Source organism: Oncorhynchus mykiss, chromosome 3 (assembly GCF_057628025.1).
Source record: "Oncorhynchus mykiss isolate SJ-2025 chromosome 3, ASM5762802v1, whole genome shotgun sequence".
Lineage (NCBI taxonomy): Eukaryota > Metazoa > Chordata > Actinopteri > Salmoniformes > Salmonidae > Oncorhynchus > Oncorhynchus mykiss.
The window spans coordinates 32,782,825-32,804,537 of record NC_143024.1 but is presented as its reverse complement, the minus strand read 5'-3'; the positions used below and the strand labels follow the sequence as shown (position 1 = coordinate 32,804,537).

Genomic DNA, 21,713 nt, shown 5'->3' with positions numbered 1-21,713 from the left:
TACACTAATTTGAAGGGGTGTCCACATACTTTTGTATCTATATAGTGTATTTGGTAAAATATAGTATAATGCTTTTACAGTACAGTAACGTGTCCACGCAATACTACCAGGTAGCCACTAGAGGACGCATTTTGCATTGCGGTCAAAAGCTTTCATGCAGCATCCTTTGCAGAATAAATAAACAATGGTTTAACAGTATTTGTTCAACTAAATTGTATAAGCATATGGCTGATAATCTTAATGTTCAATGGTAGCTTACAAAAGTTGGAATGCCAATTAAAATGCATGTAGATTTGCATGTAAGCAATTAAGTGTTGATTACTCATGCCAATTAAATGGCCTTTGCTTATTGTTAAATCGGGTATAATGCATGCTGAATGCTGGTCCCATACTGGTAGCCTACCTCAGCCGTGAAATATGTTTCAAATACATAAGGTCCAAGTGATTGCATAAGAAACGGTCTACAAGAACTTGACAAAACTGCCCCTTGACTAAAAATAGTATAAATGCATCAAAGTAGGCCCAGTAGGCTACAATCAATGAATTCGACGCGATGTCTACAGTAGAATAACTGACAACATGAGCAAATGTCATGTTTTCGATGGCATTTAGCCTAAATATTGTATTGTTCACAGGATGGGCATCTCGGTCTATTTCTCCTATTTTCTCACCTCCAGACAACAACATACACCTTTTGAGTAGAGGCGCGTCAGTGACACAAGCGCGGTCCAATAATTTGTCTGTCTGGTTACGGACAGAGAGCGTGAGAGCTTGTCGGGGCCCAATCAGCGCTTTTGTATTGCCTGCCAGTGCCGGGGACTGACTGGTTGTGAGGATTTACTGCAGCGCCCCAGGATCCCAAAGCCAAACCCGAAGCCAGTGGAACCTGCGGGGTGAAGGCGAGTCAGGTGAGACCGAGGATTTTTCCGCGGCCTATCTGAAGTGAAGTTTAACTAAAAATCCCCGGATCATGGTTCTAGATGTGATAAGGCTCCAGACTTCAGTCCAACTGAAGTATTGGGACAATGTGAGATGAGTAGCGAAATAACGGTTACATAGTAGTTCTATTGGGTTAATAGTTATGTGCTTTGCCGTTATTTTTAGTTCCAACATGTAGGTAATGAAAGAGGTCTGTCTAAAACAGCTGACACAAACGTTGATAATGTTTTAACGTTCCAAATTTGTTTACATTGTAGCAATAAATGATACAGTGAGCGCGGATCATATTGATACATAGAGCAGAATACGTTTATTGTTTAATCTCGAGTCCCTTGAGGTTAACCTAGATTGGTTGGGGGAAAAATGCGTCTTCGTGGTGTCGTTATGAACAAAATGTTAATCTGAAACCGATGGTTGTAATTTGATTGTTTAAATATATTTATCAACGTTGCTACGATCGAGTTTCTGAACATGGATATTTGTTGAGCGAACTGGAGACAAATGGCATGAAGTGTTGTGCATATGTCATACAATAAAATGAATTCAAAATGCATCAGCCATTTACGTAAGTGAAGACGTGTTCACCCTCTCAACTTGTTTCCTAGCCCTATGCAAATGGCCACCATGGTTGGCGATGACAAGTGCTGTTGAAGGAATCAGTGAATGCCTGTAGTGATACGTGGGGCAACCAGACGATCAGAGTTCTTATCAGTTGACTTTAATCAAATTTTGTATAGCTGATGTCAACCTCGTTTTTTTTCCTCTGAGTTTTATGAACATTTCAGTGGCAGGTATGTTTCAGTGACAGGTCAATTGATGTATTTTTGCATAAGAAATGTCCCTTGTGAAAACCAATAGATAAGCAGATAATCTATTTGGTTTATGTAAGTGTTTATTTATTAACATTTTGTAACTTCTGTATTCATTCCCACTAGGGTTAGACTTTGACTTCACCTCTTTGGTTTTTGTGACCAACACAGAGGGACAATGTTTCACTAGTCATTGCCACTTTTTCCAGGAATCCAATAGTAAATCTTTTCCATCCTTGAGAACCACTTGTTCAACCTATCATGGCATTTACTCATGGAGGTCAAACAGAGACCTTAATCAGTTGCACTGATTTATACAAAGATAGAACGAACCGTAACAAACAGATAAAAAGCCAAAATCTTTGATTTATGCCGAATTTTGACTGTCATTTTCCTGATGATTTATTTCCTGTAAGAACTTGTCTAGTTGACTTTTGCAGGTGAGAGGAACGTTTGGAGATTCCTCTGCCATACATTTTATTTTTGGAATAGAAATGCAGTAAGGGGATGGACAGGTGGTTGTCGACCCTTCCGTGCTCTTCTGTCATTCTAGTCTCAATTTGTATATCTCCTGGCTGCAAATTATACATCTCTTGGGCTGTTCATCTCCAGAAGCAAATTGGACTGAAGTGTGCAGTTAAAGGAGCACAGCCAGGGTTGAACTGAAGTGGGACCCGAACTGGCAACTCTTTAGGGTTCATATACCTCACATCATCATCACAACACAAACCCTGACACGAGTGGTTGGCAGACGATGTGTTGGTTAATGTAGGTTAGAAGCCGTGTGGAGGGTTTGAAAGGCTTCTACAATACAAACTCCAATAGAACTAATCTGAATTTCGCACACATCACGCGTTTGTACTCCCACCCACACACACGCACACATATTACCACCTGTCTCTCTCTCTCTCTCCCGTGTGATGTCACTAAAGGCTTCACATTAAGAGATCATTTCATATCCTGAGGTTATAGACCGGCTCAGACTGGGTAGCGCGTTAGGACAGTGCTTGGCACCACAGGGGAACAGAAAGGAGAGATAATGGGTGACTGTCCTGTTCTTAAAGGGACAGGGGGCCCAACTCTGTGACCCATGTTATAGGCTAGGCCTTATTGACCTAGATGGGATAGGCCTTATGGCAGCTGCAATGCATTTGTGTATGTGCAATTCCATGGCAACAGAAAGATGCTGAGACTCACATGTTTCACTTTAACATTTATTTCAAACATAAACCAATGATTGCAAAGCTTAACAAATGATACAACAATGCAGAAATACTACTTAAACAATTTCCACTGAAAATGTTACAAAAACACATGTACTTGAAGAACAGTGCAGATGCAAAGTTTGGTAACAGAATGATGGTTTGTGCTCTTTGTGCCATCATTCTGTTACCAAACTTTGCATCTGCACTGTTCTTCAACTAAATGTGTTTTTGTAACATTTTCTGTGAAAATTGTTAAAACTCTTCCTTGTGTATAGAATTTTTTGGTTTGTTTAACAATCGTTGTTTTTTGTTTGGCATACATTTTAACCCAATGAGTCCCATCATCGCGTTTTGGAGTTCTAACCCCCTTTAAACATCATGTGTTTGACCTAAAGACCATCAGGCTCCCGAGTGGCGCAGCAGTCTAAGACACTGCATCTCAGTGCAAGAGGCAAGTTCTCATTTACAACTGCAACCTGGCCAAGATAAAGCAAAGCAGTGCGACAAAAACAACAACACAGAGCTACACATAAACAAATGTACAGTCAATAACATAATAGAAAAATCTATGTTCAGTGTGTGCAAATGTAGAAGAGTAGGGAGGTAAGGCAATAAATAGGCCATAGAGGCAAAATAATTACAATTTAGCATTAATACTGGAGTTATAGATGTACAGATGATGATGTGCAAGTAGAGATACTGGGGTGCAAAAGAGCAAGAAGGTAAGTAATAATATGGGGATGAGGTAGTTGGGTGTGCTGTTTACAGGTTGGCTGTGTACAGGGACAGTGATCGGTAAGGTGCTCTGACAGCTTAAAGTTAGAGAGGGAGATATACGACTCCAGCTTCAGTGATTTTTGCAATTCGTTCCGGTCATTGGCAGCAGAGAACTGTAAGGAAAGGCAGCCAAAGTAAGTGTTGGCTTTGGGGATGTCCAGTGAAATATACCTGCTGGAGCTTACGCTACGGGTGGGTGTTGCTATGGTGACCAATGAGCTGAGATAAGGCGGGACTTTACCTAGCAAAGTCGTATAGATGACCTGGAGCCAGTGAGTTTGGCGACAAATATGTAGTGAGGGCCAGCCTACAAGAGCATAAAGGTCGCAGTGGTGGGCAGTAAATGGGGCTTTGGTGATAAAACGGATGGCACTGTGATAGACTACATCCAGCTTGCTGAGTAGAGTGTTGGAGGATATTTTGTAAATGACATTGCCGAAGTCAAGGATCTGTAGGATAGTCAGTTTTACGAGGGTATGTTTGGCAGCATGAGTGAAGGAGGTTTTGTTGTAAAGTAGGAAGACAATTCTAGATTTAATTTTAGATTGGAGCTGCATAATGTGAGTCTGGAAGGAGAGTTTACAGTCTAATCAGACACCTAGGTATTTGTAGTTGTCCACATATTCTAAGTCCGAACCGTCCAGAGTAGTGATGTTAGTCGGGCGGGAGGGTGCGGGTTGAAGAGCATGCACTTAGTTTTACTAGCATTTAAAAGCAGTTGGAGTGTTGTATGGCGTTTAATCTCGTTTGGAGGTTTGTTAACACAGTGTCCAAAGAAGAGGCAGATGTATACAGAATGGTGTCGTCTGCGTAGAGGTGGATCAGAGAATCACCAGCAGCAAGAGTGACATCATTGATATTATACAGAGAAAAGAGTCGGCCCGAGAATTGAGCCCTGTTGCACCCCCATAGAGACTGCCAGAGGTCCGGACAACAGGCCCTCTGATTTGACACATTGAACTCTATCTGAGAAGTAGTTGGTGAACCAAGGCTATTGAGTCTGCCGATAAGAATGCGGTGATTGACAGAGTCGAAAGCCTTGGCCAGGTCAATGAAGACGGTTGCACAGTGCTGTCTTTTATCGATGTCGAATCCAGGCTGTATCACATCCGGCCGTGATTGGGAGTCCTATAGGGCGGCGCACAATTGGCCCAGCTTTGTCCAGATTTGGCCGGGGTAAGCCGTCATTGTAAATAAGAATTGTTCTCAACTGACTTGCCTAGTTAAATAAATCAAAAATGAGTGTGTGATTAACAGGGGCTGAGCTAGAGTGGTGTTTGTGAGACGGATCCCGAAGGGGGCCGGGTCTTTTTATAAAAACGTCTTCTGAGACCCTCACGGACACTTACATGTAACACGTTTTGCTCTATGACGCTCACAAGCTACACACGAGTCGTTAAAAGATAAGGGGTTCTTATAGATATAACATCATAGGAAATCCCAGGACATAGTATCTATTTTGCTTTAATAAGCTCACATAGTTGTGGTCACAAACTCCACACAGTTGTCACTGACTACTGAATATTCATTTCGCAGTGAGCAAACAATTTCTGTACTTACAGAATTCATATACATTTATTTTTACCAGGTTTTTGCTTTGGCTGACCATTTTTTGTTGTTGTTGACATTTGTCAATAAAACTCATGAATGCAACTGTTTGTCAAATTGTTTTGTGTTTTACTTGTAGCCATGGTTGTCCTGAAAATTTAAATGGTAGGTCTAAAACACTTAATTGGCTTAAAATAAGGGCTGAATATGCAGATAATTGAAAGTCAGATAAATGAAAAGCAGATCTTTGCTGGAGTCTTGGGACTGATAGGGTTAAAGTGAGCATCATTCTGTTACCCGTGGAATTGCCCGTATTCATAATATGCATGTACATGTCTGTCCATCTTGGTCCATTTCACAATCCTCTTAACAAAGCTTCTGTCTAGGTCAATCATGGTTCATGTATCATTTGGACAAAGGTATGGATGTCTTTCTGGGGAAATTCAGCATCTCCACTGTACACCGAACACAGAACTCTGACATCTCTGCTCTCTCCTCCTCTTCTTCTTGCTCCCTTTGTCCCTTGCTCCCTCCTTTGCTTAGGCAACCGCAGAAATTAAATTGATTAGTGGTGCGGTCTATAAATAGACAGGCCATAGTTGCCATGGCAACCATGTGATAAGTGTTGTGTGATGAAGAGCTGGGCCTCCTAAGTGTTGTTGTAGTGTAGTGGGAGCAGGATGATGGGTGTGGGTGTCGGTGTGTAGGTTCGTTTGTCTGGATTACATGATCTGACACTACAGGTGTGTGTATGATATGATATTACAGTGTAATGTTGAACTGTGTGTGTTTTGCATTTGAATTGTGACAGATTAATTGTGTGAGTAAATAGATTCATCCAATTGAATAGATTCTGATTTTTTTAATTAAATGTTTCTGACTTTTTTGTCAAGGTGACCAGCTACCCCTTGGTTTCCATGGACACTGTTTCCTAATCAGTCTCATGTCAGGAACCCTCTGTACCCTGGGGTTGATCGTGTGATGAAACCCTATTGGTTGTAGACAACAACCCTTGATGCCATCACCGCCATGTCCTCATATTTTTCCCTTTCTTTTCAGTCAATACAGTTTTCATCAGGCTACAGTTATGAGATAAACTTAAGGCCCTGTTAATAGGATGATTAGGATTTTTAGATTAGCCTGATAATCATTTCTAGCGATTCAGTCTGACAATACATATTCATATTCATTTAAATTAAATACAACTTTATTTATCCCCTCGGGGGCAATTATGAAAGGCAAATCAGTTACAAGTATCACAACACAACACATATAAAAGTTGCTCGTTTTACTATTACACAAACCAAAGAATAAGGAAACAATATCACCTTAGCAGAGGACAGAAAAATGTATATTTTTAAAGCTAATTTCCAGCTATTCTACACATTTTGCAGTTAATAGCTAATCTCCTGCAATTCAATTATTTTTTTAATGGCTAATGCTGTGTTCCTATGCTCAAATATTATAGCAAAATGAATGGGGGCCTGATAGTCTAGCATTATTTTGTTGTATGTTCTCAAAGATTATAGGCTATTCTATAGGTCCATTATCTTTTCTACATACTTTCTATTTGATTTTAGTCATTTAAGTTGACACTGAAAGTGTTTTTCCATCCCGAAAATGTATTTCTAAATATGTGCAATACACACATTTTTCTTATCACGCAACCCACCTGGACCCCTGCCGGACCCACAGTTTGGGAACCACTGCTGTAGGGTATTATGTTGGAACAAATGTTAAAACCAGATTTTTTTGGTGTTGGTGTTTTTTCAGAACTTAGCTCAGGGTTTTCCCACATTAAGTCAGGACTCAATGGGTGGGTTCATGGCTGATTCCTTTCTTCCATTCGGTTGCACCTTGCTACCAATGTGTTGTCAAATGTGGGGTGATCATCAGTACTTCATTATTTGCATACAACCTGTGCTCTCTCATTGACAGGTTAGGCAGTGGGTTGGTAGGTTTCTAACGCTGCTTCTGCGCTGACTTCTGCTAGTACCATGAAACAATAAGGTTAAAGAAGTAAATCACATCTCTGTTTGTAATCAACTCCTCATTCACCACGTACATGCACATACTTGGTCCCTACATAAATCAAAGCCCTTGGGACTATATTCCTAACAGTACGACATAAGCCCTTATTTGTCACTTCCCTTCCCCCCTCGGGGTCTTGCAAACACAACTATGCAGCATATGTTTACGATAAAACAAAGTTGTATTTTCTCCCCAGTGTTTTTTGAGGGATGGATGGAGGGAAGTGGAGTCAGGACGGGGAGAGGGGAGGGAGGGGAGTGTTTATACGGGTGCTTTGTTGGCATCGCACAACTGTAGGAAAATGGAGGAGGGGTAGGGGTTGAGGAACGGGAACAAAGGAGCCTTATGTTGGCATGGTCTCTGAAATCCCTGTGTGTGTGTGTGTGTGGGTGCGCCCGTGTCTTCTCGCAGGGCTGGGTATGGATGAAGAATACTGTACATATCGTTATCTGTTACTGTGTCAGTCTTCTATTGTATAGCTCTCTTTTTACAGCATATAGGCTACAGTGATTATAATAAACTGTATTATAGCGGTCTTTGTCCATAATCCCTGTAGGATTGTCTTATTTTAATGCCAATATGATCATTGTAAAAAAGAGAAAGGACAGTAAAGACAGCTTTGTGTATATCCCTGTATTTTTTTTCATCGAGGGTGCTGGTCCCAGTAGAATGTATTTTTGTCCAACCTCTACATCACTTCAACAGTAGATTCACTTTGCAAGATAATGATTATGTAGCTTTGGGGAATGTTAGTGTGTATGTCTGACTGTCTGTCTGTGTGCTGTTTAAGTATGTGTGTGTGTCTGTGCTTATGCTGATCACCCCCTCTCGTTTACCATCCTTCCATCTTATAGCACCCCCTTTTTCTTCCTCCTCTCTTCCTCTCGCGGTATGGAGGCGTCTGACTTGTGTTGTTTGGCAGCGGGCCCAGAGTGTGGTGTATGTGTGCATGTGTGTGCGCATGTGTGTCGATGCGTGTTGGGGTTGGGCGCTGTAGGAGGAGACTGGTGAGAGAGGGAAAGAGAAATGGTGGTTTGTTGCAGCTGAAGGAAACAGTCATCACATTATATAAGGAGCAATAGGGACAGAGAAGGGGGGGGGGGGTAGCAAGAGGTGCTGGGTAAAGATGATCACATGTACACACTAGACACAAAAACACACACCACAATGCAATTCTGATTGGCTTGTTAGCCACGTTTGGTTTTACTCGCACTTTCTCACTTTTCTACCTGCTCCTCATCTCTCTTGCTCTGCTCTCTCTCCACAGTTTTCTACGTGGGTTACCACTTCCTTTTTTTTTGGTAACTTCCATGTCTCGTGATGACTCTCTGGACCTGGAGAGTGAGAGTAGTAAACATACAATACATTTTTTTAAAGATTGCTACATTGAAAAACCGTGTGTGTGTGTGTGTGTGTGTGTGTGTGTGTGTGTGTGTGTGTGTGTACACAAGAGTGCTACCATTTCTACATAGCAAGGCATTATGCTCTAATTATAACCAGTCCACCATCTAGTCCCTTGACAACCCCTCCCCCCACTCTTCCGGGCCAATCCTCATCACTCTCTGATTTCTTTAAGCGTATTATTGGTCTAAGTTGCAGGGCAAACTAACTCCCTGTGCACAACCTACATTGCCTGCCTGTGCATCCTCAACCAACCTTCCTATGACTCAAGTGTGTCAAATACAATCGGATTTGCGCACACACACACACGGTTAACCATTTCAGGGCCTGATAGAGGACACGACATATTAATTAAATGACCGTCTTTATGCGCATTTGAGTGCATGTTTAAGGCATCATATGTGCCCATGCATGTAATAGTACACACACAAACACACACAGGATACAGTATACATCCATATAGATACATAAAGCCCTCAAGCATGTTCTGTCTTGGGTACATATCATATTACATACCCCTTTAACTCAGACTGGAGAAGGAGGTCAGGAAGGAAAAAGTGTGGGTGTGTGCGTTTTTCTGTATCTGCAGCCATGTTAAAGGGCAGCAAGCATTTATCCCATTGTTTTCTGTTGGCTTTGATGGAAATATTAACTTTTAGGATGGAGGTATGAATAATGATTCTTGGAGTTGTAACACAGTTGTTACACATGCTTATTTGACTCTTAATTCAATAGGATAGCTGTGTGTGCTGCACTGTGTTAACCTGCTGCTAGTCTATGGTTATGGGACAGGGGTAATGGCAGCTAACTGTTAGCGCTGTCTGAGGTGGCAAAACAAACAATATGGTGGGAGAGCAGCAGACCTGTCAGCTATGCTTCACTGTGGCTGCTGCAACATTTTTCCATTGAAAATGAGCAACTTTTTATAAGCTGGGTAATTTTGATCAGTCGAAAGGGTCCCACAGGGATGTTGGCCCAGGTTGACTCCAATGCTTCCCACAGTTGCGTCAAGTTGGCTGGATGTCCTTTGGGTGGTGGACCATTCTAAACCCAGTTGCGTTGCAGTTCTTGACACACTCGAACCAGGGTGACTGGCACCTACTACCATACCCCATTCAAAGGTACTTAAAAATGTTGCATTGCCCATTCACCCTCTGAATGGCGCACACATAAACAATCCATGTCTCAAGACTTAAAAATCCTTCTTTAACCTGTTCCTTCCCCTTCATCCACACGGATTGAAGTGGATTTAACAGGTGACATCAGTAAGGGATCCTAGCTTTCACCTTGATTCACCTGGTCAGTCTGTCATTGAAAGAGCAGGTGATCCTAGTGTTTTTTTGTACATTCAGTGTACATACTGTATTGAGTTTGTCATGTTAACTGACAGATATCCACGCGGGGGTGCATGCTAATCGTCATTAGCATGCTAATTTAAACCCATGCTATGTTAATCGGACTAACAGGCTAATTCGCTAGCTAGCCATGTAGATTTTACATTTAGTTTTTTGTTTGGATAAGTTTTTTTGTATGTTAAACTAGCTGGATAGCTTGATAACCATTTACACTTACTAGCTTAGAATTGTGAAGCAAAACGTTTGCTAAATGTAGTTATCTTTATGTCTGCATTGCCATTGTTGACTTGACTGACAGTAGGTTGAGTTCTTTGTTGCTTGTTTGTTAGCTGACAAATTCCAGTACCAATGTGTCTGTCAACAGGCAACAAAAAGCTATAGGAGATGAGTAAATAAATGGGGAATTTTAGATTTTATTTTCATATGCTATTCATGGCCATATTGCTTATAATTGCTCCAGTGTCTCATACCCCACTCCATTGCCAGCAATATATTGTTTCCAAAATTTGCTAGTGTATCATCAGCTCAAGTATGCCCACTGTACGTACAAGTGAAGATATTTTCTTTCTTTGCTTGAGTAGAGATTTTCATTGTTTGAGTTGCACATTTCAAGATATGTCATAATCATGTTGCTCTTTTGATATCAGAAATTCTTTATTTTACCTTAGGACAAATAATCACGGCTAAGTTAGAGATGTTCCTACATACTCCTCTCCATCCCTTCATCCCTGTCTCTCTCTTTCTTTCTCATCCATCCAGTCCATAATGGAGCGACTGAATGAGGAGGCGGTGCGGCTGAGCCTGCTGAAGCGAGGCCTGGACTCCTCCTCGCCTGCAGGCGGCGCCACAAGCAGTGAGCGAGACGAGCTGCTCTCCAAACGCATCAAGATGGAGGGCCACCAAGCCATGGAGCGCCTCAAGATGCTGGCCTATCTGAAACGCAAGGACCTGGCCAGCCTGGAGGGGGGAGTGTTGGGAGGGGTCTCAGGAGGCGGGGCCCTAGGGGGTGAGGTCAAGGGTCATGGGTCTTCAGGGGGAGGGGCTTATGAGGAGAAGACCAATGGGAGCCTCCGTGGTCAGGTTGTGGGAGCCCATGGCATGGTGGGAAAGAGCGGGAAGGAGAACATGGGCGAGGAGCCGGTGGATTTCAGCGCCCGGAGAGGGTGAGTGGAGGAGAGAAAAGAGAGGGGGAGTACAAGAGGATAGGAGGGAAAATATACATCTTTTTTACAATTAAAAATCAGTCAGAGTTGAAAGTGTGTGTGTTCCTCCACAGTGACGTTGACCGGGAGCGACACACACCATCCCCTGATGTGATCGTCCTGTCAGACAATGAGGCGTCCAGTCCAAGAGGGCCCAGCCAAGGGGAAGAACGCCTGAGGGTAGCGAACCTGGAGATGTTTAAGGTGTGTGTGTTTCAGCACATATTATTGCAGTCTTGAAAAATGTAGAAGTATGTGCATATTGTCTTTTTGTGTGTTAGAATAGTGTTAGAATAGTGCATAGTTGTATAGAGTTATTAATACATTAATGAATAAAAAAACACATTGTGGACCACTCAGATTGTTTTGAGACACTCTAGGAAAACAGTACAGATATTCATTTGGTATTAGCTATAATACATTATATCCTCTATACATCATTGACATCAGCTGTAACACATCATCTATACACAAAAACCAAGTACAATAGATAAAATGACAAGTTTTATAGTTGTATATGTGTGTATGGAGAGGAATGGCAGAAGTGGGTGCAGTATGTGTGCTCATTTGTTTCTATGTGTGTGCTTCAGGGTAAGACAGGGGAGGAGAGGCAGAAGATGATCAGGGCTCTGAGAGAGGAGCTGAGGCTGGAGGAGGCCCGGCTGGTGCTGCTGAAGAAGCTGAGGCAGAGCCAGATGCAGAAGGAGAACCTGGTGCAGAAGGTCAGTCAGTCACCCACCCAGTCCCTCTCTCACTCTCTCAGCCACCGCACTCATCCCTCTCTCACTCTCTCAGCCACCGCACTCATCCCTCTCTCACTCTCTCAGCCACCGCACTCATCCCTCTCTCATTCTCTCAGCCATTCCACTTATCACTCTCTCACTCACTCATCCACTGCACTCATCCTTTTCTCACTCACTTACTGCTTATGCATTAACACTTTACACTCAGGGGAATTGGCCTATAGGGCCTAAACATTTTTTTAAAAATGAGAAGCATATGCATAACCATTTTAATTGAAAGGGAACACTTTAGAGACCCCGAATATAGGCTCCTTCTGTTCAGAATAACAACCCAGGGTATGACGCCATGTCATCCTCGTAACTGTACATCAAACATAGTGATCATTAATGCCAAAGTAACCCAATTGGCACGAAGGATGGGGGCATCTTCTTGTTGCCCGCTTAGAATGTCTGTCAGTTGATTCCCATGTCATGTGTTGCTGCCATGCTATGTTGTCGTCTTAGGTCTCTCTTTTTGTAGTGTTGTGGTGTCTCTTGCCGTGATGTGTGTTTTGTCCTATATTTTTATTTTAAATATTTTGGTAGGCCGTCATTGTAAATAAGAATTTGTTCTTAACTGACTTGCCTAGTTAAATAAAGGTTAAATAAAATTAAATAAAAAATAAAATATACCGCTTTAAAACAGATACCCAGAGCTCTGATGTAATGTATAGTATGTTACTATACCACTATCCAATTTATGGGCATATCAGTGACCAAATCTGCTATTTTCACCCAATATACAGTATGGAGTGTAAAGGGCTTACCTATAAGTTGCTTTGGATAAAAGTGTCAGGTAAATAACCTTATTATGTTAGTATTATTCAATGTATCACCTCTACCCTCCGCCCCCATCAGGTCCCTGTGGTCCAGAACACAGCGTCTGCCCTCCAGAGCGGTGCCGTCCACGGGGCTCAGAGCATGAGCAAGATGTCTGGCCGCCCTGGCCACCACACCCCAGAGCCCCAGAACCATCGCACTGCACAGGTGGGCTACAGCATTGCACAGGTGGGCTACAGCACTGCACAGGTGGGCTACAGTACTGGTTCTCTTAGGGTTCCCTTTGTGCCTTGGGTCGGTCACAATGCAAGTTGGGCAGGCACAAGGAAGACATAGAGGGGGGTTGGGGGATGGGATTGAACAATTATTTTTACATTTAGCATGAGAACCATCTCACAATAAAGCAGAGGTCTCCTGTTTCTTTAATAGCACAGTGACACCATCTCGTGGTATGAAGAGGCATTACCCTCTTAAATAAACTATGGTGAATATGAGCAGGAAAAAGACATGACACTGAAAACTGACAAACACCACCCATGTCTTACTTATGATCTTTTTCTCCTTCTCTTCCTCCTTCTCTTCCTCCTCTTTCCTCCCCCAGGGTCACTCAGTGATCAGGTCAGCCACCAACAGCTCCATGTCTCAGATGATGATGTCACAGAGCAGGGTGATAGCGCCCAATCCTGCCCAGCTGCAGGGCCAGAGGCTGGCACAGCAGAAGCAGGGTGGCATGCGCTCCTCGACTGGCAGCTCTAACAACGCCGTTAGCTACCAGCAGGTAAACCCCAATGTCATCCCTGTTATTGGTCAAAATCATCATAGAGCAGTGGAAAAAAAAAAAATAAGACTATAGATTATTGTAGGGGATAAATGCACACTTTTTTGAGAGATAATTAGAAAATACAATTTTATTGATGAAATTGTATTTATTGGTTCTCTTAAACTAAAGAGATAGTTTACCCAAATTACAAAATCACATATTGGTTTCCTTCATCTGTAAGCAGTCTATGGACAGGGGACGTCCATAGAAAAATTGCTGGAAAAGTTTGAATACCACTGTCAGAGGTTCAAAATCAGTTGCTTCCACTCAGATGCCAGGTTATGGGGGTTGTTATATTATTTTTAGCAGATAAATATAGCTGTCATGCCATCAGACTTAAACTTAAAACCACTGTTCTGAATGACGTGTATGGTTCTCTGTGTTTACTTGCAGTCTTCCACCCAGCAGGTGGCAGCTTCTCAGCGCTCTGGCTCCTCTTCCTCCTCTGCCATCTACATGAGCTTGACCCACATGCAGGCGGCAGGAGCCGCAGGAGGGGTCAGCGGGGTGGGGGCGGTCAGCCCCTCAGCCACACACAGCCCAGGGGGGACATCGGTGGGCTCCTCCATGGCAGACACAGCCAGTAGCCAGGCGGCCGCCAAGCTGGCCCTGAGGAAGCAGTTGGAGAAAACCCTGCTGGAGATCCCGCCTCCAAAGCCACCGGCACCGCTCCTCCACTTCCTGCCGTCAGCGGCCAACAGCGAGTTTATCTATATGGTGGGCCTGGAGGAGGTTGTGCAGAGTGTCATTGACAGTCAGGGTGAGGGAAGGAACTGGAACCCTTTTGCTGATGCCTAGCAGTCATTTGTCCTGCACACAACCATCAAACCAACAATGTTATCAGATGAATCCGTTTGGAATTGGGCCCCTCTCCCCTCACTGAACTCTTGTGGCTCTCTCTTTTAGGTAAACTGCGTTTGCCCTCCTCCATGGAACCCTTTTCTTGTGCCCAGTGCAAGACGGACTTCACCCCTCACTGGAAGCAGGAGAAGGGTGGGCGCATACTCTGCGAGACCTGTATGTCATCCAATCAGAAGAAGGCACTGAAGGCCGAGCACACCAATAGGCTGAAGAACGCCTTCGTTAAGGCTCTACAGCAGGAACAGGTCAGCATTCCATTGGCTCCTTGTTCTCTGTTCAGGCAACCATTGTTTACAGGGAAAGTGTGTGTGTGTGTGTATGTGTGCGTGTGTGTGAATAACCATATTTTACTAAATGTGTCACAGGAGATTGAGCAGAGAATCCAGTTGCAAGCCGCTCTTGCCACCAGTTCAGCTCAAACTGTTCCAAGCGTCAGTAAGGCTGAGTCCATGAGCAGACATCACACACACAGACAGGTATGTCACTGTCACCGCTGTTAGTAAGTGCTACCTGCTGCAACAGACACCCTGTCATCTAGCATTGTTCAGCAAAGTTGATGAAAGGTCCAATTGTAACAGCTGCATAAAGGATACTTGATACATTTTTTTTTAATTTATCAAATATTGACTGAATTATAGCTCATAAACTACATAAACCTCTGTCTTGTGTAATATTAAACCCCTTATTTATGAGATTTGGTTGAACATTTTCGGGACGACTTGCTGAGTTTCTGTGTAAACACTTCAAATGAAATAAATCTGTACTTTTTAAAACTTTACAAAAATGTACCACCCTCTTGTGCAATGATCACTTACTCTTCTGTCATTGAAGTAGATGCATATCAAAAACCACATGTGCCATTGTTGATATTTTGAACTGGACTGGCATGTGTTTGAGCGGTAGTTAAAAAGCGATTGGAAAGTGTATTTACAAGCAAAGGTTGGAATGTGCGTTTCTTTTATGTGGTCCTCTGTAGCTCAGTTGGTAGAGCACGGCGCTTGCCAGGATAATGGGTTTGATTCCTGGGACCACCCATACTTAAAATGTATGCACGCATGACTGTAAGTCGCTTTGGTTAAAAGTGTCTCCTAATTGGCATATATTATTTTGAAATAAATTCATCCAGCGACGATTATGTGACAAGTGAATTTACACCCCACAAAAACAGGGGTAAAATGGCTGCAAAAAGGGGAATCCTGAGGTGGGCGAGGAATGTGCTTTGCTACTTTCACATTTCCACAACTGTCATCACACCCCCCTTAGTTGTTGAGGATGTCCCGTGCTGACAGATGGACTCTCTATCTGATATGTGTGTGTCCTCCAGGCGCCTCAGCCCCAGGTGACCCAGTCACAGGCCTCCCTCCAACGGGGTCTGTCTGGCTCGGCCCGGGGTGTTCTGTCCAACTTCGCCCAGGCTTCCCAGCTCTCAGTGGCCAGCAGCCTGCTGGGCATGACTGGAAAGCGCAGTGGACAGCTGAGCACTAGTGGGCACAGCCGGGCACAGCAGCAACAACAGCAGCAGCAGCAGCATCACGACAACCGCCGCCAGCTCTACAGCATCCCTGGTGAGTAAACAGACCAGGGGCGGGCTGGGGATGGGACTGAGATCAGCCAAACAACCGTATAGACCAGCAGTTGGTCTGGGGATGAGACTGAGATCAGCCAAACAACTGTATAGACCAGGAGTTGGTCTGGGGGTGGGACTGAGATCAACCAAACAACTGTATAGACCAGGAGTTGGTCTGGGGCTGGGACTGAGATCAACCAAACAACTGTATAGACCAGGAGTTGGTCTGGGGGTGGGACTGAGATCAGCCAAACAACTGTGTTGGGTTGGGGTTGGGACAGAAATAAGCCATACGACTGTATAGACCAGGGGTTGGGCTGGGGCTGAGAGGCAGGCCTTTCTGACAGTCTCTCACTGCCTCCCTCCCTCTTCCTCCCTCTCCAGGGGTGAACATTGCCTACCTGAACCCAGGCAACGTGGTCGGCCACAAGGGGTCGAGCCTGGCTGACCGTCAGAGGGAATACCTGCTGGACATGATCCCGCCTCGCTCCATATCCCAGTCCATCAGCGGACAGAAATGAACCTCACCCCGCCCCGACGCAATACCACAGCCCTTCCCCACACCACACCCCAACCCCCATCGCATGCAGTGCCTGTTAGTGTGCCTACCAAACTAACCTGTATGAAGAACACAATCAACGAGTCAAAAGAGGCCACCAAACTCTGAAATGACTTTTCATTTGAACGTGATGCAAACCCCTTTTAATTCCTCTTGTTATTAATATCGTCATTAGTGCTATGGATGTTGTTACTACATTGCCGCTACCAGTTATGAGCGTGCCCATCTTTGTGGAGAACCCCTGTCTTTATATGCTTGTGGCAGTGTCCCGAGTGTGGGGTGTCTTTTGTTTTCGATTTATGCGCTTGTTTTTGAAGCAATATTTTGTCTCGCTTGAGCTTTCCTTACCGGACTCAAGTCTTTGTTATGTCGGGAATTACCAAGCTATCTTTTTGAGAACTGCACCACTCTCCAATCCCTGCTCTTAGTCTGATTTCTGATTTCAACCATCACTCTGTTTTTCCACATTTGGTTGTGAATTGTTGGAGGAGGAATTCTACCAGCCCGGCCAAACCTTTGTTTTAAAAAGGTGATTGTGATGGTTTAACTTTGACCTCAATCTGTCAAGCCTTTGAGCTTGAGCTTTCTTCAAAGATTTGTGGGGAGAAAAGAGGATGTTTGAGACCCTGGAGTTGTCTGAAGCAATGCTCCTCTAACTGATTGTTGAAACAAGGATGGATACATATCCCACAAAGAGAGAGAGCCCAATGCAACATCTGGACTTGGATTGGTTGCACTGCTGAAAAAATACTACTCCCATTGTACATGAAGGCATAGAAACTGAACCTATAGCAGAGTTGCCCTGTATCCTTTCACCTTTTCATTTGAGGGGGGGGGGGGGCTGTAGTTCAGAAGTTAGGGGATGATCCCTCTCTCCCCTGTTTTCATCTCCTAGCTAATAGGATTTGCTATTGTTCACTCTACCCTGTCATTCAAAGTTCTGGATTCCGTTGAGATACTATTTGAACTTTCTTATGTCAACATTATCCCCATGGTGTCTGGGAGGCATTTGAAAACGGTCAGGGAGAGTGGCTAGCTATTAGCTTTAAGCCTGCTCTAAGCTATTTAGATGTTTGGTGTCTTCTAAAGTGTTAGTGTATCTGAAAGGTACTTTGCACAGGAGACAATAAATAAATACAGAATGACAAATGCAACTTGAATATTTACATAAATCAAACAGTTATAGGAGACATATACAGGATATACAGTAACAGTCAAAAGTTTGAGCACACCTACTCATTCAAGGGTTTTTCATTGTTTTACTATTTTCTACATTGTAGAAAATAGTTTAAGACATCAATACTATAAAATAACACATATGGAACCATGTAGTAACCAAAAAAGTGTTAAAGAAATCAAATTATATTTGAGATTCTTCAAAGTAGCCACCATTTGTCTTGATAACAGCTTTGCACAATCTTGGCATTCTCTCAACCAGCTTCACCTGAAATTATTTTCCAACAGTCTCGAAGGAGTTCCCACATATGCTGAGCACTTGTTGGCTGCTTTTCCTTCAATCTGCAGTCCAACTCATCCCAAACCATCTCAATTGGGTTGAGGTCGGGTGATTTTGGAGACCAGGTCATCTGATGCAGCACTCCATCACTCTCTTTCTTGGTCAAATAGCCCTTACACAGCCTGGAGGTGTGTTTTGGGTCATTGTCTGTTGAAAAACAAATGATAGTCCCACTAAGCGCAAACCAGATGGGATGGCGTATCGCTGCAGAATGCTGTAGCCATGCTGGTTAAGTGTGTCTTGAATTCTAAATAAATCACTGACAGTGTCACCAGCAAAGCACCATCACACCTCCTCTTCCATGCTTCATGGTGGGAACCACACATGCAGAGATCATCCGTTCACATACTCTGTGTCTCACAAAGACATGGCGGTTGGAAACAAAAATCGCAAATTTGGACTTATCAGACCAGTCTCCTCTGAACAGTTGATGTTGAGATGTGTCTGTTTACTTGAACTCTGTGAAGCATTTATTTGGGTTGCAATTTCTGAGGCTGGTAACTAATGTACTTATCCTCTGCAGCAGAGGTAACACTGGGTTTTCTTTTCCTGTGGTGGTCCTCATGAGAGCCAGTTTCATCATAGCGCTTGATGGTTTTTGCGACTGCACTTGAAGAAACTTTAAAGTTCTTGAAATGTTCTGTATTGACTGACCATCACGTCTTAAAGTAATGATAGACTGTCGTGTCTCTTTGCTTATTTGAGCTGTTCTTGCCATAATATGGACTTAGCCCTATTTGGTAAAAGACCATCTTCTGTATGTATACCACCCCTACCTTGTCACAATACAACTGATTAGCTCAAACGCATTAAGAAGGAAAGAAATTCCACAAATTAACTTAACAAGGCACACCTGTTAATTGAAATGCATTCCAGGTGACTACCTCATGAAGCTGTTTGAGAGAATGCCAAGAGTGTGCAAAGCTATCATTAAGGCAAACGGTGGCTACTTTGAAGAATCTCAAATATAAAATATATTTTGATTTGTTTAACACTGGTTACTACATGATTTCATAGTTTTTATGTCTTCACTATTATTCTATAATGTAGAAAATAGTAAAAATAAATAAAAACCCTTGAATGAGTAGGTGTGTCCAAACGTTTGACTGGTACTGTACATAAGCACTTAGGTACAGAGAGTAAGGATATTGTTTCTGTCCACCAGGAATCCAGGATGAATTGATAGATTATTATTGAATTGATTATTGTTCCATCTCATGATAATTGTGGCTCTATTTCAGCAATGCATGATGTTTAATTATTTCAGGATCAAATTTGGAAGTAACTAATACTGGTGCATCCATTTTAAAACAGCAGGAAATATTAATTCTAATTATTTTTTTTTTCTTGCAAGCAGGAGTTGCCTGGTTATTGCCTCTTATACCCTGCAGTTTAAAATGTAAAATAAACATATTGCCAGAGAGCAGTGGATTACTCCTTGCCCTTTTTGATAGACTTCAAAAGCAGGTGCAATATTTTGAGACACAGGGAAGACAAAGTTAATTTGAGTATTTGTGCTGAATGTTACTATTTTATCCATTTAGCGTCCCAACTACAGTTAGGTAGCCTTACTCCCATATACAGTAGTATAAGCACTATTTCTGTTGCACCCAGATGGAACAGATGTTGTATTGGCCGTGTTCAGTAAGCACCAAACTGAAGCAAATATTTTAAACGGAGGTAGTACTACCTGCACTTGTCCTATAGGGGATTTAATTTCTGTTGTCCGTTTGTTTGAAAACCTTTCCTACTGTTTGTGCCTAATGAACACGACCCAGGGTTTGCCGTAGTCCAATAACACAGAACACTCCACAGCTAGATCATTGTTTGGGATGAACAATAGTGTCAATAGTGACACTCACTGTTTTTGATAGTTTTCTTTGTCCTCTTTTGTTGTATGTATGCGTTATAGACTTCATCATCAATCTTTCTCGCTTTCTCAAACTATGCCAGATGCACCATTTCAAAATGTTTGTTTTAAAGAAACTAAAGAAAAACAGGAAAAATATAATTTTCAAATGTAATTTTTGTAAGGTTTCAAACATTTAAAAAAACTACACTTTGCTGATCTGTCTTTCAATTTCATTTCTGTCAATTTTTTACAAAAAAATGGGGAAAAGGAAAAATCAAGAAATATAATTAACTAAAGAAATTGAAATTGTCAGGTAATATTATCTCGAACGGCTGTAGTTATAATAATGATCTATTTATTGTACATATGCGTTCCTCCTTTGTGGAATAAGACACATTGAATTCAAGTTGGGTATACATTGTATAGAAAAACTAACAAAAAGCCATGGATATTGTGAAGCTTGTCATTTTGTTTATTGATCATTCCTGTGCCACAAATGTGCAAAAATGTGTGGGGTTTTTCTATTTACTATCAAAAGCATTCTCAACTTTCTATATCTTGTTTTCTAGTACTTAGAGGCAGTAGGATCATCTTTTATGAAGAGTTGTTTGATCTATCCCAGGACCACTTTGTCTATACATTGTATGAAGTGCTCCGCTGTTATTACATGCTTTACTTTCAGCAGCATTGATGTTCAGTTAGCGATTAGTTCATATTATTATCATTATCGTACACTTTTAAAAATGTATCCTCGTAAAAATTATTGTAAGGCTTGGCGTAGATCAGACAACTGGAATGGGACATTTCATTATCTTTTTTTTTCTCCTAGTATATATTTTCCAGGGAAAGGCAGTGCATGGTCCACATATAAGTAAGAAAGAGACTCATGAGATGAACTACCCGCTGTGTGTTTAAAATACAGTCCTAATGGATAAGCTATGTGCTAACCTAGCCATGGTCATGAAGCGAGTCTTCAAATACACGTTTTAAAAGATGAAGGAGTACTAGATGTTGTGTCAAACAGAACTTGGAATACTCTCAACAACACAACGCAATACTGTCACAATATGACTCCAATGGCTTGCATCATATTGTCAATAAAGTTTAAGCGATGTTTTCAAGTATTTGATGTGGTCAAATGATGATATGGTCTATGTGGACCTTTTATGTAATGGAAACATAAAACATCTGAAAGAATACACTCATAGATATTTCAATAAATAAGTGGAATAAAGTGTTTTTTTGTGCTGTGGTCGTGTGTGACACAGACACACCTCCCCTTGCCTGTGTGTCAGGGTCATTATGGTTCTGACTAAAAGAAGTACATCTATGACCAGAAGAGACTTTAGTAGCAGGTTAGGAAAATGATTGTGGCAGGTTAGGAGACTTAAGTTAAGGTTAGGAAAAGGGTTAGGGTTTTTGCTCTCCTAACCTGCTATTAAAATGTCACTACGGGTCATAGCTGTACTCCTTCTAGTCACATCCCGTCATTATGGTCGACATGATCTACATCACTTGTCTGTAAACAAGAATTATACAAACCTTAAAAAGAAATGTAAAAGAAAACCCAAATGATATCATAAAACTCTCCAGGACAGGCTGCTATATATTCCATCCACCTCTCAACCTAAAGAGAAATTGCATCAAAGATCTCTCCTTATAACAATGTTTTCAGCCCCTTCAGTGACTCCAGAACTCCTGAGTATTTC

At 42.4% G+C, this 21,713-nt stretch overlaps 1 protein-coding gene across 15 annotated transcripts; it reads left to right on the top strand.

The window, feature by feature from the left end:
• Positions 1-723: 723 nt before the first annotated feature.
• On the top strand, positions 724-21,128 carry LOC110513321 (transcriptional repressor p66-beta). Of its 15 annotated transcripts, none has more exons than XM_090228568.1 (11): positions 724-908; positions 10,825-11,228; positions 11,342-11,471; positions 11,858-11,989; positions 12,908-13,057; positions 13,431-13,607; positions 14,043-14,409; positions 14,556-14,755; positions 14,876-14,986; positions 15,835-16,075; positions 16,462-21,128. In XM_090228568.1, exons 2-11 carry the CDS (start codon positions 10,831-10,833, stop codon positions 16,596-16,598), a joined length of 2,043 nt encoding a protein of 680 aa, XP_090084694.1. In that variant the 5' UTR covers positions 724-908; positions 10,825-10,830; the 3' UTR covers positions 16,599-21,128. The 15 variants fall into 15 exon arrangements, with proteins under 15 accessions (XP_090084694.1, XP_090084710.1, XP_090084754.1 ...); XM_090228584.1 differs by having other exon boundaries at positions 739-908; positions 14,055-14,409; XM_090228628.1 differs by having other exon boundaries at positions 757-908; positions 12,908-13,036; positions 14,055-14,409.
• Positions 21,129-21,713: the final 585 nt, after the last annotated feature.